This window comes from Anomaloglossus baeobatrachus, chromosome 5, assembly GCF_048569485.1.
Source record: "Anomaloglossus baeobatrachus isolate aAnoBae1 chromosome 5, aAnoBae1.hap1, whole genome shotgun sequence".
Lineage (NCBI taxonomy): Eukaryota > Metazoa > Chordata > Amphibia > Anura > Aromobatidae > Anomaloglossus > Anomaloglossus baeobatrachus.
The window spans coordinates 64,945,230-64,964,461 of NC_134357.1; the positions used below are offsets into that span (position 1 = coordinate 64,945,230).

Consider the following 19,232-nt stretch of genomic DNA (forward strand, 5'->3'; position numbering starts at 1 on the left):
ATAAAGTGCCAGCAGTGCAGAGGATGAAGGTCTGGAGACCCCCCTAGGAAGGGTCTCCAGACCTTCATCCTTTGCACTGCTGGCACTTTATTCTCTATGTCTCTGTACTGATTTACTGATGCTTCCACTGTTTGTTGTTGTTGTTGTACTTACCCATGCAACCTATCATGATTGTGATTATGTACCCACAGTACTTCTTGTAACCTTTTAGTGCCAGCATTTTCATGCCTTTGTTTTACCTTCTCCGCCATACGTACTTATATATTTAATAAATATACGTAATATTTTGCATATTACCCACTTTGTGCTCCTGTTTTTGCATTTGATCCATGTGGTTTGCCTTTCTATCCACGGTTCATCTTGAATGTTTTTTCCGTGGCTTTCTTTCCATATTATGATTGTACCCTGATGGATGTCTATTGTATTCTTATATTCTAGTATATACGGCAATTTTAAAGATGACCTCTCACCAGTTCTTAACAGTCTAGTTTTTGTTATTTTATTCCTGCTATGCTCAGATATTTTGGGGTTTTTGTTTTTTTTTTTTTATTTTAAAAACATGGATTTTATTTGTTGCTATATACAATGATACTCACAGGACACATCCAGAATGTGTTATGGATTTCAGTCCGCAGTCTAAAGTCTGCTGTATGGGCACCAGGCCTTCGCCATACATAATGCCGTCTGCCGTGCTGACAATACTACTTCTGTGCACTTGTATAAATGATGGCTCAACAGTGAATGATACATAGTAAAAAGGTTCTGAGGAAGCCATATACTTTGCTTCATTTTAGAGATGCGAAACGTACGTTAGGTCTCAAGCTTTCCTTGGCATTTGGGTAATCTGTTGGTCCTCCACCATCACCCAAGCAGTGTGAGTATTGGGGTTATTTTGGTCTGACTGTGGTTGGGTTTTCACCCTATTACACCAGGTGTTAATTGTTTGCCTAGATCATGCTATCATGGGGGTCTAAATAATAGATGCATATTATTTTTGATATTTACAGGCATTTAGCCTATTATTGCTTCTGTAGGCCCCCTTGATGTCAGTATAAAAGGTACTTTTTGCCTAGTTTACCCTGACCACCGATCAGACCACCCCAGTTACTTGCCAAATTGGGTTCTAGTGATTATTAGGTGGTCCATTTATTTAACCGGTATGTATTTCCATGTATTATGTTGTAGATTTGGATCAATAATTATTGGTGTAGACACAGACCCCTGAATGTCTTTCTGTGCAATATGGATCATGTTCCAATTTTATCTAGATTTATATCAATAAAAATTGTTTTTCTACTTTTTCATAAAATTGGTTCTATATTTTCATTGTGCATCTTCTGACTCCTTTTCCTCCTGTAAATGACATGCATATATGGAGTTTTTGCCTTTCTCTGGTCTTTTTTGCACTATGTTTGCATGGTGTTAAACATTTAGTCATGCATTATTGGAATTTTGTTTTTTGATCGTAAAAAGGCTGAGCTAAAGCCAAAAAGTGATATTGAACAACAAAACGGGATAGAGCCACACAAAAGCTCGCGTTGATATATGTCATGTCCGCTCTCCAGCTTTGTACCTACATTCATTTCGGCTTTTATCACACATCAGGATTTGTCTTTCAGTTTTGTTGTAGAAAACTGGACTCAAAAAGGGGGCAAATCCCGTGACGAGCAGCTCCATGTGGACCCTGACTAAAGAGGGGTTCATTGGGCAGATATCATTTTAAAGATATACACAAACCCAAGGGTGTTTTTTTTTTTAGGGGGGGGGGGAGGGGTTTCCAGTGGAAAAAGAAGGAATCTTGGTAGAGAAAACAAATTGTTAATTGGTGAACAGCTATATGAACCACAAATAGATGAAGCCTTTATGCGATTTCCATTACCTCTTCCGAGCACACAGATGGACATGAGGTTAGAAGAATAAAAGGTGGAGTGGAATTTCAGCAATTCTTGTCGCACGTCGAGTCCTTCTTTTGTAGGTCTTGTTTCAAGCGTAAGCTTATTACCTGGAAGGAAGAACAATGGCAGCTTGTCATTATTCTGCTAAGTAGACAAAATAAAAGCACTTTGCAATCAACTGCAAATAAACCAGTACAGGACTAGTCCACACCACGCTGCTTCTCTATACATATCCGCCTCCAACTTACTTTCATCACTCGCAGGGCTGACGTCTGCATTAGGACACGCTGACTCCATTAAGGCCACGTCACACTAAGCAACATCGCTAGCAACATCGCTGCTAAGGAACAGCAGCGATGTTGCTAGTGATGTCTCTGTGTGTGACATCCAGCAACAACCTGGCCCCTGCTGTGAGGTCGTTGGTTGTTGCTGAATGTCCTGGGCTATTTTTTAGTTGTTGCTCTCCCGCTGTGAAGCACAGATCGCTGTGTGTGACAGCGACAGAGCAACAACTAAATGTGCAGGCAGCAGGAGCAGGCTTCTGCGGACGCTGGTAACCACGGTAAACATCGGGTAACCAAGAAGCCCTTACCTTTGTTACCCGATATTTACCTTCGTTACCAGCGTCCGCCGCTCTGACACTGTCAGTGCCGGCTCCTGCTCTCTGCACATGTAGCCGGACTACACATCAGGTAATTAACCCGATGTGTACTGTGGCTAGGTGTGCAGGGAGCCAGCGCGCTAAGCGGTGTACGCTGGTAACCAAGGTAAATATGGGGTTGGTTACCCGATATTTACCTTAGTTACCAAGCGCAGCATCGCTTCCACGCGGCGCTGGGGGCTTGTCACTGGTGAGATCTGCCTGTGTGACAGCTCACCAGCAACTCGTGTAGCGACGCTCCAGCGATCCCTGCCAGGTCAGGTTGCTGGTGGGATCGCTGGAGCGTCGCAGTGTGACATCTCACCAGCAACCTCCTAGCAACTTACCAGCGATCCCTATAAGGTTGGATCGTTGTTGGGATCGCTGGTAAGTTGTTTAGTGTGACTGGGCCTTTAGCCACAGACCGGACACCTGCTAGAAATGTCAGACCATCTGACCAAAGATAAAATGTGCCATACAGCCACGTGACCGCAGCACAGAGCACAGGATCATTTCTGAACTAACCCTGACACTTGTGTTGAGGTTGCTACCTAAATCCATAAGAAACCGCGAATCAGACCCCTTAAAAGAAGCCATCAGAATAAAAAGGATCAGATGTATCCACTTAGTACCCTTGTTCTGGCACAGTCTGTCTCAAAGAGGTATTCTTATCTCATCTCAATATGTAATAATAATAAATAAAAAAATTATTATTGTTATTATTATTATTATTATTATTAAAAAACAAATAAAAAACAATAATAAAAAACAAAAAACAATAATAAAAAACAATAAAAAATATTAACAAATAAAAAAATAGTAATAGTAATAATAATAATAATAATAATAATAGCAAATATCTCCTATTAGAAATTTAGTATAATTCTTCTGTTATAGCCATGTCTCTTACCTCATGTGCAGGGCATTGCAGTTTAGGTAGCCATTGTTATGGCCATGAGCAACTAACTAGTAACCATGGATACCTAAGCTGCAATGCCCTGCCCATGAAAAGGCACGACTATATCAGGAGAACTATACTACTTTTCTAATTGGAGGAATTTGGTAATATTGCACCTACTACATATTGGGATAGGATCTTGGAAATGAGAAAATTGGTTTAATGCAAAAACAGTGTAATAGACTTCGTTTACGGCAGCTCTCGTCCGGCCTGTATTGATTGTTTATGAATAACGGCTTGATGGGTGGATATATTACGGGGAAGATGTAACCCAAACAATGGGGGGGGGATAGCGGCAGAATGAGTGTTGGCTGAGAAATCAACTATTGTCATAATGGAAGTACTGTTCCTGCATCATGGTGGATCAATGGTGGACTAAGGCAACAGGATATACAAAGGGCAAAATTGGGGCTGAAAAGGGAGAAAAAAAAAAATAAAATTTCCCCCTCAATGTTTGCCATCTGAGACAAGTTCACCTTAAAGCGCTGTCTCAAACATTTATTACTTTGTCCTACAGGTAGGTAGCAAATGTATCATTGGGGATCGGCTGCTACAACCATCACCAATCCCAGGGCCAGAGACTGCAAGTTCAGTGTGAGTGGATACATCTATAGACAGTGGAGTGATGGTCGCCCACTCATGTGACTTTAAGACCCCCCCCACCCTCGTTATTCTTGGGTCTGATCCCCAGCTGTCGTATTTATCACATATCCTGCATATGAGATAAAGGGGTTTTTCCAAATAAATGAGGCTCTGTAGGTTGTCAGTGCGCCTTCATACAGCTGAGTCATGTGAAGGAAGCCTTCTGTTCATAAGTACTGTATTATCAGATGAAAGGGTAGAGAGGGGTCCTGTCCCACCCAGGTAACAGGACCAGCAACTCCCTTATTCCAGAAGTGACAGACGCTGCAGCATTTTATGAGTAATAGAAGAAACGTGTGATAAATTAGGAGCAATTTTATCATTTTCCCCCTCTGTAGTTTTGTAGAGCGATTTGGGCTGAACAGAAAGAAGTGGAAAACACCTGATGAGTAACACCCTGTACTCCACCACCCAGGAGGTGCTGCGCCCGTACAGAAGGGGTCTGCCAGAAATAATCACTGGCAAATAACACAGTTATCAGTGGCGGAGCCAGAAACCACAACCCGACCTGTGCAACAAGCTGCTCTGTACACAGCTCACAGGGGATCCAGGTGACAAAATAAACTAAGAAATCATCCAGTCGAACGGATTATTTTCTGTACCGATTTAATGTCTTTTTGAGAATATAGATTTAAAAGGCGAATCTGTTGTGTGGAATAAGCAATGTGATCTGCCGGAAGCAGAGTGAGTCCAGTGGGCCGCCCCCCCTGCCAGGAGTCCAGTGGGCCGCCCCCCCCGCCAGGAGTCCAGTGGGCCGCTCCCCCCCCGCCAGGAGTCCAGTGGGCCGCCCCCCCCCCCCCGCCAGGAGTCCAGTGGGCCGCCCCCCCGCCCCCGCCAGGAGTCCAGTGGGCCGCCCCCCCGCCAGGAGTCCAGTGGGCCGCCCCCCCCGCCAGGAGTCCAGTGGGCCGCCCCCCCCCCGCCAGGAGTCCAGTGGGCCGCCCCCCCCCCCGCCAGGAGTCCAGTGGGCCGCCCCCCCCCCCCCGCCAGGAGTCCAGTGGGCCGCCCCCCCCCCCGCCAGGAGTCCAGTGGGCCGCCCCCCCCCCCGCCAGGAGTCCAGTGGGCCGCCCCCCCCCCCGCCAGGAGTCCAGTGGGCCGCCGCCCCCCCCGCCAGGAGTCCAGTGGGCCGCCGCCCCCCCCCGCCAGGAGTCCAGTGGGCCGCCCCCCCCCCCCGCCAGGAGTCCAGTGGGCCGCCCCCCCCGCCAGGAGTCCAGTGGGCCGCCCCCCCCCGCCAGGAGTCCAGTGGGCCGCCCCCCCCGCCAGGCGCTGACCTTTATCTGTATACACACTCATGCAGGAACTACTGTCAAATACTAAGCAGGGCCAGCCACTAGACTCCTAAATACAGAATAATCCTATTTTATTTATTTTTTTTAAGTCAAAGTTAGAAAAGTTGAGCAAACAATTTTATGTACTAGCATTTTGTATTTTTTCATTTAAATCCATCCAGCCCACCCATAAAATAAAAAAAGACAAACTGTACATGGAGCGAGGATCTGGCTCGAGACAGTTGGGGTCCCTGTAGAAAAGGCAGAGACTGTTTATTACCATCTGTGCCTTCTCCATCGTTTTATACAGAGAGCTGATGTCACTTCTCTCCATACACAGCAGTCCTGTGATTGCTTTGTATAGGGAGGGAGCTGCTGGGTCATAGAAAGCCCAGACAACTTTTCTTTGCAGCCGTCATTTCCCTTGTAACTGGGGCTAATATACCAGCCCAAGTTACAAAGGAAATAAGATGGGAAAATAAAACAAAAACCTTTAAGTCACCCCAAAAAGATGTGGGTGTTATCCATCTTGCTATATAATGAAAAAATAGGAATGGATCATTCTAATCTGCTGTTACGAAACCCACCAAATTGAAATAAAATAAGAATATTCTGGGGTTAGGAGTCGACTGGGTGGTCCTATTCAGTGACAGCCTTTCCTGCATGTGCATTTCTACAGTCATTACTGTTAATACATAGATCCTTCATTGATGTCTTTCTAAATGACATAAATGTTCCTCATCGCTACAATCGATCAATCTTCTATCCTCCTTCCAGGATTACTATAGAAGTTTCCACACTGTCAGATCGTTGCAGTTTGTGTTTTCGTAGGAAACAGTCAAAATACTTGATGAATCCATGTCAGCCCCATGTGTCACAAACTGAAAGCAACACCAGTTATGAGCTGGCACAGATTTCTGCAAAGATTTATGCCAGTTTCTGATGTAAAGGACAGAATCTGATGACTACTAAGCCCCAAACATTGTAGCAAAATGCAAAAAAAGATAAAAAAAAAAAAAAAGAAGAAGAGGGGGGGGGGGCAGAAGTCACATTTGCGCAGGTATGGCTCAAAAAAAAAAAAAAAAAAAAAAAAAAAAAAAAGAATTTTGTTTACTTACCGTAAATTCTTTTTCTTATAGTTCCGTATTGGGAGACCCAGACCATGGGTGTTTAGCTTCTGCCTCCGGAGGACACACAAAGTACTACACTAAAAAGTGTAGCTCCTCCCTCTGAGCTTATACACCCCCTGGAGAACCAGATCTAGCCAGTTTAGTGCAAAAGCTGAAGGAGAATAGCCACCCACAAGTAAAAACAGAGCAAAAACCGGAACAACCGGAGACTCTGTCAACAACAACAGCCGGTGAAAACACGCGGAACAAGAAATTGCCAAAAGGCAACAGGGAGGGAGCTGGGTCTCCCAATACGGAACTATAAGAAAAAGAATTTACGGTAAGTAAACAAAATTCTCTTTTTCTTTATCGTTCCTATGGGAGACCCAGACCATGGGACGTCTCAAAGCAGTCCATGGGTGGGAATAAACAGAAAACTAAGAAGTAGGCAGAACCTAACTTCACAAATGGGCGACAGCCGCCTGAAGGATGCGTCTGCCCAAGCTCGCATCTGCCGAAGCATGAGCATGCACTTGGTAGTGCTTTGAAAAGGTATGCAGGCTAGTCCAAGTGGCAGCCTGACAGACTTGTTGAGCCGTAGCCTGGTGCCTGAAAGCCCAAGAGGCACCGACAGCTCTGGTCGAGTGTGCCTTGATCCCCGGCGGGGGAGGCACCTGAGAACACTGGTAGGCGTCCAAAATGGTCGACCTAATCCAACGGGCTAAGGTCGGCTTAGAAGCAGAGAGGCCCTTGCGCCGCCCTGTGGTTAGCACAAAAAGAGGTGCACCTGCAAGAGCAGCGGTGCGAGACAGATAGATCCGGAGAGCACGCACCAGATCCAGAGTATGCAGCGCTTTTTCAAAGCGATGAACAGGAGCCGGACAAAAAGGAAGGTAGGGTAATGTCCTGGTTAAGGTGGAAAGGAGAGACCACCTTAGGAAGAAAGTCCGGAGTCGGACGGAGAACCACCTTGTCTTGATGAAAAACCAAAAAAGGTGACTCCGAAGAGAGCGCAACCAAATCGGAGACTCTCCTGAGGGAAGTTATGGCCACTAGAAAGACCACTTTCTGTGAAAGACGAAACAAAGAAACCTCCCTAAGAGGCTCAAAGGGGGGTTTCTGCAAAACCGTGAGGACCAAGTTAAGGTCCCAGGGATCCAAGGGCCGCCGGTAAGGCGGAATGATGTGAGACGCGCCCTGCATAAAGGGGCGGACCTGAGCCAGCCGGGCGAGACGCCGCTGGAACAGCACTGACAGAGCTGAGACTTGTCCCTTAAGAGAGTTGAGGGACCTTCCCAGCTGCAGACCGGACTGTAGAAAGGACAGAAGGGTCGGCAAGGAAAATGGCCAAGGAAGATGGCCGGAAGAGCGACACCAGGACAGGAAAATTTTCCAAGTCCTGTGATAGATCTTGGCGGAGGAAGACTTACGGGCCCGAGTCATAGTGGAGATGACTTCAGGAGGGATACCAGAAGCCGTCAAGATCCAGGACTCAAGAGCCACGCCGTCAATTTGAGAGCCGCAGAATTCAGGCGGAAAAACGGACCTTGTGAGAGAAGGTCTGGACGGTCCGGAAGATGCCACGGCACCTCTACGGACAGATGGAGCAGGTCTGGGTACAAGCTCGCCTGGGCCAGTCTGGAGCAATGAGGATGAGGATGACTCGACGGCCCTCCATTCTGATCTTGCGCAGAACTCTGCGCAAGAGAGCTAGAGGGGGAAACACGTAGGGCAGACGAAACTGGGACCAGTCTTGAACCAGAGCGTCCGCTGCGAAGGCCTGAGGATCGTGGGAGCGAGCCACGTAAACCGGAACCTTGTTGTTGTGACGGGATGCCATTAGGTCCACGTCCGGAGTGCCCCACTTGCGGCAGATTGACTGAAACACTGCCGGATGCAGGGTCTGATAGCTGAGATAATCTACTTCCCAGTTTTCCACACCTGGGATGTGGACTGCGGATATGGTGGACTTGGAGTCCTCCGTCCATTGAAGGATACGTTGTACCTCCAACATTGTCAGGCGGCTGCGTGTCCCACCCTGGTGATTGATGTAGGCAACCGCTGTCGCGTTGTCTGACTGGACTCGGATGTGCTTGCCCGCCAATAGGAGAGCCAGGAGCACTGCTCTGGTTTCCAGCACATTGATCGAGAGGGCTGACTCGGACGGAGTCCAAGTGCCCTGTGCTCGGTGGTGGAGACATACCGCTCCCCAGCCGGAAAGACTGGCATCCGTGGTGAGAATCACCCAGGACGGAGCTAGGAAGGAGCATCCCTGAGACAGAGAGAGTGGCCACCACCACCAGAGAAGCCACCACTGAAGAGAGCTCCTGGCTTGTGGCGACAGAGCCACTAACCTGTGCAAGGAGGAAGGCCGCTTGTCCCAACAGCGGAGAATGTCCAGCTGCAGAGGACGCAGATGGAACTGGGCAAAGGGAACAGCCTCCATTGACGCCACCATCTGACCCAGCACCTGCATTAGGTGCCTGATGGAATAACGGCGGGACCTCAGCAGAGAGCGCACCGCCAATTGGAGGGATTGCTGTTTGATTAAGGGCAACTTCACAAGTGCCGGAAGAGTCTCGAACTGCATCCCTAGGTACGTGAGACTGTGGGTCGGAGTCAGAGTGGATTTGGGCAGATTGACAATCCACCCGAATTGGGTTAGAGTGGCAAGAGTGAGCGAGACACTCCGCTGGCAGTCTGCGCTGGATGAAGCCTTGACTAGAAGGTCGTCCAGGTAAGGAATCACTGCCAATCCCTGTAGGTGCAGAACCGCAACCACTGCTGCCATGAGCTTGGTGAATACTCGAGGGGCCGTGGCTAACCCGAAGGGGAGAGCCACGAATTGGAAATGTTCCTCTCCGATTGCAAAACGTAGCCAACGCTGGTGTGAAACTGCAATGGACACATGCAGATAGGCATCTCTGATGTCGATGGATGCCAGGAAATCCCCTAGGGTCATTGAGGCAATGACTGACCGCAGAGACTCCATGCGAAAATGCCGCACCTGAACATGCTTGTTGAGAAGCTTGAGATCCAGGATGGGCCGGAAGGAACCGTCCTTTTTGGGGACTAGGAAGAGATTTGAGTAGAAACCTCTGAACCGTTCCCGGGCGGGAACCGGTACAATTACTCCGTTGGCCTGCAAGGATGCCACAGCCTGTGAGAAGGCGGCGGCATTGGAGCAGGGGGGAGTTGACAGAAAAAAATCTGTTTGGCGGGCTGGAAGAGAATTCTATCCTGTAGCCGTGGGAGATGATATCCCGCACCCACTGATCGGAGACGTGCTGAAACCACGCGTCGCCAAAGTGGGAGAGCCTGCCACCGATTAAGGACGTTGCTGGCGCGGACAGATAGTCACGAGGAGGCTGCCTTAGCGGCAGCACCTCCTGCGGTCTTTTGTGGACGCGCTTTTGGGCGCCAGTTGGATTTCTGGTCCTTGGCTGAGTTAGTGGACGAGGCCGAGGGCTTAGAGGAGGACCAGTTGGAGGAACGAAAGGAACGAAACCTCGACTGATTCCTGCCCTGGACAGGTTTCCTGGTTTTGGTTTGTGGCATGGAAGTACTTTTCCTGCCAGTAGCTTCCTTAATAATTTCATCCAGCTGTTCACCGAACAGCCGGGACCCAGCAAAAGGGAGTCCAGCAAGGTACTTCTTTGAAGAAGCGTCTGCCTTCCACTCTCGAAGCCACAAGATCCTGCGGATAGCGAGGGAATTAGCCGAAGCCACCGCCGCTTCATATACGGATTTGGCCAGAAGGTCAATCTGGCGGTCAGTGGAATCCTTAAGAGAGGTGCCATCAGCCACCGATACAACGGTCCGGGCTGAGAGTCTAGACACCGGGGGGGTCTACCTTTGGGGAATGAGCCCACTCCTTGACCACCTCAGGTGGAAAGGGAAAGCGGTCATCAGAACCACGCTTTGGGAAACGTTTGTCAGGACAGGCTCTGGGCTTGGTCACAGCGGCCTGAAAACTGGAGTGGCTAAAGAACACACTCTTTACTCTCTTAGGCGAGGTAAACTGGTGCTTTTCTGCCAGAGAGGGTTGCTCCTCTGATACTGGCGGATTGAGATCCAGTACAGAATTAATGGACGCAATCAAATCACTAACATCTGAGTCACTTTCGGACAGATCAATGGGGTACATGGAGTCAACCTCCGAGCCCCCCGTAAAGACATCCTCCTCGTCCTGCGAGTCAGCTCCTGAATCAGAGCCGTGGGACGAGGAAGGAGAGGGAACCCTGCGTCTCTTCTTAGAAGGACGGGGTCTGGGACCAGATGATGAATCCTCTGAGCTCCGGTCCTGAGAGACCCCTAGCAGCAGAGGCACCCTGTGAAAGGGGCTGATGTATGTTCAGCAAAGTCCTGGACAGAAGTCCCATGGAGTCAGCAAAAGACTGGGAGATAGACCTAGAAAAGGATTCTACCCAAGCCGGGGGTTCAGCCACAGGAGCAGGAGCAGCCTGAGAGACCACTGGGGGTGAGACTCCAGGCTGAGGCACCGCCAGGTTAGAGCAGGCATCACAATGTGGGAATATGCTCGGTTCAGGCAGCAGGAGCTTACATGCAGTGCATACTGAATACAGCTTTGGAGCCTTGCTCCTCGTGTGAGACATGCTGCTGGAGTGGGGGCTCTGTCAGAGAATGAACTCCGGAGAGTATAATCAGAGGTCCACAACCGGAGACCGGTTGTGGCTTACCAGACCGCTGGAGCGGTGTTGTGTGCCCTCCAGATCCCGAAGCCCGGACCCCCAAGCACAGCATCTCAGCAGAGATGCTGCAGACCAGCGCTGCAATGCAGAGAGAACGCTGAGAAAATAGCCGCCGGAGCGAAGAGAGGGGGCGGGACTTGCTTGAGGAGCGGGATCTGAAAAGCCATAGAGATCTACAGGGGAGGAGACACACACTGCAGTGGGGAGTGTCCCTCCCCTTGCAGAACGGCCGCCGGGCGGAGCCGAGCCTGTCCCTCTGCATGAGTGACATGCGAGGGCAGAGAAACCGAAAGTAGGCGTCCGGCGAAGCCGGGGCCTAAATTTGAGCGGCGCGGCCGGCGCGCAGGCACCATCGGCGCGGTTCTCAGGCGACAGCCAGGGAACCCGCCGGAAATGTCATAGAAACACATCAGCACACTCTCCCACAACAATAAAGTACAGGGACCCCCAATATATAAACGTCTCAGGTACTTAGCTTGCTGAGACGCCGGGTTCCAAGTCCCTGGGGATGAGTGCTCCGGTCCAGCAGGGTCCTGAAGGGCTGCGGATGGAGACCGGTCTCCTGCTAAGCATGGAGACCGTGCTGGCTCCCACTTCAAGCCAGAGCCCAGGAGGGATGGTGAAGGAGCGCGGCATGTAAGGCTCCAGCCTTGGAATCAACCTTAACAACACCGCCGACACAGTGGGGTGAGAAGGGACATGCCGGGAGTCCAGACTTGGACCAGCTTTTCTTTAAACTCTTTCCAAAAATCAAAAATCAGATGAGAATGCATGTGTAGATGTATGCCTCCTGAACACAAAGCGATAAACTGGCTAGATCTGGTTCTCCAGGGGGTGTATAAGCTCAGAGGGAGGGGCTACACTTTTAAGTGTAGTACTTTGTGTGTCCTCTGGAGGCAGAAGCTAAAACACCCATGGTCTGGGTCTCCCATAGGAACGATAAAGAAATTTTAAATCCAGTAAGCCGGCACTTGGCTCTTTTTAATGAACCCCTTTAGTGAGCCAGTGACAGATCTGTTTCCTAAATACAGCCTTGATATGGGAGCAGAGCTGAAGGAATTAACAAGAATTGAGGCTTCAAACAAATAAGCTACACCCAGCATTAGGAATAGGAATTGCCACACAACCACTGGATAAACTGGACTTTTACAGGGGACTGCGTTGCGCAGCTCAGTGGCCGCACAGCTTTGGGTGTGTAATTGAGCACTGTCAATCTGTGCGGTTGTGCTGAGTACAAGCTGCCATGTGCAGGAGCAGCCGAAGGCCTACATCAGAGATCTATACTATGAACTCGCATTACAAGTGTATAGTAGAACAGGATGAATAAGTGTGGGGTTTTTTTGCACTAGAAGAGATTAAAAGTTCAAACCAAGGACAGGCGCTCGGTGCACCCTTGGTGTGGCCAAAGATTTCACTGCAACTATCCACATTTGTTTCCGCCTCAATCTCTGCTCCACCAACTATTTTGATTGACAGCTCTGTCTTTAGAGACAGACAAGAACAAAAAGATGGATGGAAAACAAGAAGGTGGACTGAACAGTTCGGCTACACCAAGGGTCGACCGAACGCCCGTACTTTATCAGCACACAATGATTGTTCAAGCTCTGTTGCTTTGAGGCAACACTGATGAAGAATCAAACAAGTCAAAAGGGATGTATTTGGCAAAAACTGGAGTTTTGTATGTTTAGAGAAGGATGCACTAAATTCACCAAGAAGGCGTTTGGCTCCTAATGAGTTTGGCACATCTATTAGCTGCTATGTTCTAGAAATATACATGTGATGGACCAGAGTACATTTAGAACAAAATTAGTGGCACAAGTTATGAATTTGTTGGGTGGCGTTTTGATACACCCCCTGCAAAGCTATGCCCATAATAGTAAAAGTCAGCGTTTTGCACAGGTATGAGTTGTGCAAGTAATTTGCAACACATTAGTTTTAGCATACCTCCCAACTTTTCAAGAAAGGAAAGAGGGACAAAGCATGCGGCAAATTTTGACCACGCCCCTAGCCACACCCCTAGCCACACCCATTTGGCAGTAAGGGTCATTCAGCAGATGCCGTGGACTGTTCATTCATATTCATAGCAGTCAGAATTTTTTTATATTTCTGTCACTATATGACATGTTGCTTACCGTATTTGTGCCTAGCAATCTGTGTTCACACGTTGCATAAATTCTGTTTCTTTTTGTTTCTGTCTGCACCAAACTACACAATAACAATCTTCTCTGTCTTTTCCATTTTTGCTGCATTTTTTCTGCCTTTTATCCATTATTTAATGCGTTTTTGGTTCAGATGTGAATCTGCGTTTTTAAGTGTTTTTATCGTAGAGAAGCTTTTTCCTGCATTTTTTAAGCTCCACATAGAAACCTCCAGAGAAACCCCCCCCCCCCCCCCGAAAACCGCAGAGTTCAGGAGTGTCTTTTCATGGAATCACATCCACTTTACTTGGACAATTAAACACAGCAGAATAAATGTGCAAAGAAACAGCAGAACAAAATGCAGCATTTACACTACATGTGAATATGGACTAATTGTCCAAGCAAAGTGGATGAGACGTCCTGAAATCTCCGCTCCTGGTGCGTGAAAAGACGCCGCTGAACTGTGCGGATTTGGTGTTTCTTTCTTTATAAGCTTCAGGATTCACATCAGCAACAAACATGTATCAAATAAGGGGGACAATGTATAAAAAATACCGCAAACACGCAATAATCAGAGAACATTGTTATTGCACTCGTGGCGCGGACACCTGCAGAAAAAATGCAGCATTTACGCTATGTGTGAACACGGCCTCAGTGATCCATTTTTATTACATTTTTTATGGGTTTTAATAAAGAAAAATAATAAATTGCGCCTTTTTTTCCTGCCATTTACCGATCCCCATAAATTATCTGATCGCTGTGTTGTTCAGGTCATTACGATTACAGGGACACCAAATATGTCCATGTTATTTGCTGATTTGTGATGTTTATTATTTTATAAAAAAGTGCAATAAAATTACATTATTCTATTTTTTTTTTTATTATTTTTAGTAACTTTATTAGAAGAAAAAAAATCCTCTTTTCCTCTCCCTCTAGAATACAGGACATAAAGATGCTGCTCTGTACAATATAGCTGTGTCCTGTGTAATCTGCTGTGTAAGAGGCTGCATTGTAGGTTCATTTATGTGAAATCCTCCCTCTGACATCATCAATCCTAGTGGCTCAACAGCTAGAGCAGCTAGGAAAGCCAGGAGGTTGCTGGACACAAGTTTTGAACGTTGCTGGTTTGAATCCAAGGTGGTGAAGATAAAAAAAAAAAAAAAAAAAAAATTGTATTTGTATTTTTTTCCTCATTTCTTTATAGTAGTTTTATGGGAACAAATGAATCTGACTCTTTCACCAACATTGAGATAAAGTATTTATCTATCTATGATTCTATCTCTCTATCTATCCCTCTATGATTCTATCTCTCTATTATCTGTCGTGTATCTATATATCCCACTATCATCTATCCCTCCCTTTATCCCTCCCTCCCTCCCTCCCTCCCTCCATCCCTCCCTCCATCCCTCCCTCCATCCCTCCCTCCATCCCTCCCTCCATCCCTCCCTCCATCCCTCCCTCCATCCCTCCCTCCATCCCTCCATTCATCCATCCCTCTATCATCCATCCCTCTATCATCCATCCCTCTATCATCCATCCCTCTATCATCCATCCCTCTATCATCCATCCCTCTATCATCCATCCCTCTATCATCCATCCCTCTATCATCCATCCCTCTATCATCCATCCCTCTATCATCCATCCCTCTATCATCCATCCCTCCCTCTATCCCTCCATTCATCCCTCTATCCCTCCATTCATCCCTCTATCATCCATGCATCCATCCCTCCCTCTATCCCTCCATTCATCCCTCTATCATCCATCCCTCCCTCTATCCCTCCTTTCATCCCTCTATCCCTCCATTCATCCCTCTATCATCCATCCATCCCTCCCTCTATCCCTCCTTTCATCCCTCTATCCCTCCATTCATCCCTCTATCATCCATCCATCCCTCCCTCTATCCCTCCATTCATCCCTCCCTCTATCCCTCCATTCATCCCTCTATCATCCATCCATCCCTCTATCCCTCCATTCATCCCTCTATCATCCATCCATCCCTCCCTCTATCCCTCCATTCATCCCTCCCTCTATCCCTCCATTCATCCCTCTATCATCCATCCATCCATCCCTCTATCCCTCCATTCATCCCTCTATCATCCATCCATCCCTCCCTCTATCCATCCCTCTATCATCCATCCATCCCTGCCTCTATCCCTCCATTCATCCCTCCCTCTATCCATCCCTCTATCATCCATCCATCCCTGCCTCTATCCCTGCCTCTATCCCTCCATTCATCCCTCCATTCATCCCTCCATTCATCCCTCCATTCATCCCTCCATTCATCCCTCCATTCATCCCTCCATTCATCCCTCTATCATCCATCCATCCCTGCCTCTATCCCTCCATTCATCCCTCCCTCTATCCCTCCATTCATCCCTCTATCATCCATCCATCCCTCCTATCCCTCCATTCATCCCTCTATCATCCATCCATCCATCCCTCTATCCCTCCATTCATCCCTCTATCATCCATCCATCCATCCCTCTATCCCTCCATTCATCCCTCTATCATCCATGCATCCATCCCTCCCTCTATCCCTCCCTCCATTCATCCCTCTATCATCCATTCATCCCTCCCTCTATCCCTCCTTTCATCCCTCTATCCCTCCATTCATCCCTCCTTCTATCATTCATCCATCCCTCTATCCCTCCATTCATCCCTCTATCCCTCCATTCATCCCTCTATCCCTCCATTCATCCCTCTATCCCTCCATTCATCCCTCTATCCCTCCATTCATCCCTCTATCCCTCCATTCATCCCTCTATCCCTCCATTCATCCCTCCCTCTATCCCTCCATTCATCCCTCCCTCTATCCCTCTTTTCCTCCCTCTATCCCTCCATTCATCCATCCATCCATCCATCCCTCTATCCCTCCATTCATCCATCCCTCCATCCATCTTTGCAGCTGAATAACCTGCTTCTGGTGTCTCACCTGCAGTATAGAGGTCAAGATAACAAAATCTTCCTATTGCTTTCAATAGAGGCAGTAGCTCAGTGGTTAGAGCTGCTGCCTTTGAAACAATGAACTCACAGCTCCACGAGTTCGAGTCCCGGCCGCCCTGAAAATCCAGAGCCAATGATAATTTAATTTAATTTATTCACTTCACTGAGGGGAGGAGCCGGGACATCAGCTGTGAGCCGCGGGACAGCCCTGATAAATCGTGCAAGTCCCGCAGAATCCGGAACGGTTGGGAGGTATGGTTTTAGGCTATGTGTCCACGCTGCGGAAAAGCCGCGGATTTCCCGAAAATCTGCAGCATCCCAAAGCCGGCTATGTCACACTTCAGGTGCACAGCTCCTCTCTGAACTCCGGCTACTCACATACTGACACCCTTTTAAAGGGAACCTGTCACCAGAAATTTTGCTTAAACCTAAAAGTTTCCCCCTCTGCAGCTCGTGGGCTGCATTCTAGCAAGGTTCCTGTACTTTTTGTGGCCCCTTTTAAACCAAATACAATACTTTATAAACTTGTACCTTTTGCTATGTATATTTTGTAAATCGTCCATGGGGGCGGGCTCTCTGCTGACCGTTGCTGTTCCTCCAGCAGATTTACGCTGCCCCCAAACGCTAAATTTCATATCTCAGGACGCCGCCCCCGGGCGCCCGTGGTCCCGCGCATGCGCTGTGCGACTGTAGCGGGACTGTGCACTAGGTGCACGTGTGACCGCTGGTGACGTTTTGCGCAGGCACGAGGCTATGGGCGGCGCTGTGAGTGTCATCAGAAAGTGCTACCCATAACCCCGTGACCGCACTTCCCCTCTTCCTCCAGCGTTTTGCGCAAGCGCTTGCTGGCCAGATGACCCGACGTCACCTCTTTCCCATCTTGCCCTGCTGCAGGGTAAGATGGGAAGGAGGTGACGTCGGGTCATTTGGCCGGCGAGCGCTTGCGCAGAACGCTGGAGGCAGTGGGGAAAGCGCGTCCACGAGATTATGGGCGGGCACTTGCGATGCAATCACAGCGCCGCCCATAATCTCGTGCTTGTGACACACGTCACCAGCGATCCTGGCGTGGGCGGCACCTCGGGCGCAGTGGGCGGCGTCCTGATGGATGAAATGGAGCATGGGGGGGGGACGGCGTCAATGTGCTGGAGGAACAGCAACGGTCACCAGAGAGCCCGCCCCCATGGACGATTTACAAAATTTACATGGGAAAAAAAAAGGTACAAGTTTCTAAAGTATTTAATTTGGTTTAAAAAGGGGTCACAAAAAGTACAGGAACCTTGCTAGAATGCAGCCCACGAGCTGCAGAGGGGGAAACTTTTAGGTTTCAAGCTAAATTTCTGATGACAGGTTCCCTTTAGAGTATTAGAAAGCCTAATGTGTAATTCTAGACAAGCACCAAACAGGACTGTATACAGTGCACTCTCGAGGAATCACAGCACTACTACATGCAGGCGCGGTGTCACCAGAACAGCAACATTGCACAACAGCACGAGGCAGGAACATCTCCCAGCAGTGTAGCACGGGCACCGGTAAGCACCGGGCAGCGACTACCCTTGTTCTAGGTGCTGCACTTGAGGGAGGGGAGATAAAAAGGAAGCCATGTTAACTATGAACAGCAAAACTCACATTTATGAGATGCTAAAGAGAACCTTCCCTTAGAATTGCATATTACTCCAGCATGAAAATAAGAATATGAGGAAATCGTAAACCTGTTCCACAGGATCCTTCTAATAATGCAGAGATCTTCTGACGGCCACGGGATGTTGGTGACATTTGCTTAGAGCAGTCACTTGAGGCATGTCTCTACATATAAAAATGAATATTGAATTAAAGCCCATCCGAGGGTGACAGAAGTCTGAAACTGAAGTCTTGGCCGACCTTCCCCAAATGTAGTACTTGGATTACCTTCAGCGCACATCGGATCTGACAGTGTCACAAGACTAAGAACCAGTCACCATCTGCAGCGAATACACAAAGGGTATAATGCAGCAGTGTTGTGGATTCAGGATCTGACCCCTTCCTAGTTTGATATTAAGCTCTTGAGCCTAGACATCAGTCATGCCAAAATACACTCCATTTTTCTCTTCCCACAAGTAACACCTAAGTTCACAGGTACAAAGTGGGCTAGAGAAACAGAAAAAAAAAAAAAAAAGCATTCTTAGGCCCTGTTCGCACTCTGCGTTTTTACCCACTTTTTTTGCAGAAATTTCTTGAGAAAATGGTTGTACCTTTCTGCAGATATTCCCCAGCAAAACCTATAGAAGAAAAAATTAGCTGTGCGCACACTGCGTTTTTTTTCCCCTCAAGAAAATTCTTTCAGTAAATTTTCTTGAGAAAAAGAATAACTAATGCAGGTAGCAAGTGATGTGCAGTTCATTGCGTTTCCCTGCGTTATTCATGCGGTATTTCGCGTTTTTTCGGGACATAATGTTCATCACTGCCCTGCGTTTTGCAGGGAAGTGATGTCATGATGACAGGAAGAGGAAACGGAGCAGAGTAAACACACAGATCAGACACAGCCATATAGAATACACACACACACACACACACACACACACACACACACACACACACACACACACACACAAATCAAAACGTACATAATAAAAATACAAAAATGTGTGCTCCGCTGTATTTTTACATTCCAGCCAAGGTACACACACAGTGGCAGCCCGGTATTCTCAGGCTGGGGAGGGCGAGGGACATGGTTAATGCTCCGCCCTCCCGCAGCCGAGAATATCAGCCCGCAGCTATGTCCATTATGCGACAGTCCCGGCGTGTTACTGGCTTTTGCGGTGGCAATCGGTGTAATGACGAGTTAATAGCAGCGCATCGCCGCCACTAAGTCCTAGCTTAATCATGGCAGCGTCTATGAGACAGCTTCCATGATTAACCTGTAAGTAAAGTGAATAAACACACAGAAAAATCCT

The 19,232-nt window shown here is 48.1% G+C and overlaps 1 protein-coding gene across 5 annotated transcripts in view; it reads right to left on the minus strand.

Annotated features, from left to right (window-relative positions):
* Positions 1–19,232, minus strand: part of IDE (insulin degrading enzyme) — a 206,533-nt gene that overhangs the window by 124,956 nt on the left and 62,345 nt on the right. For all 5 annotated transcript variants that reach the window (XM_075348567.1, XM_075348566.1, XM_075348564.1 and 2 more), the window contains exon 5: positions 1,880–2,002. In XM_075348567.1, the coding sequence (XP_075204682.1) occupies positions 1,880–2,002 (123 nt within the window). The remainder of the gene's footprint in view (positions 1–1,879; positions 2,003–19,232) is intronic.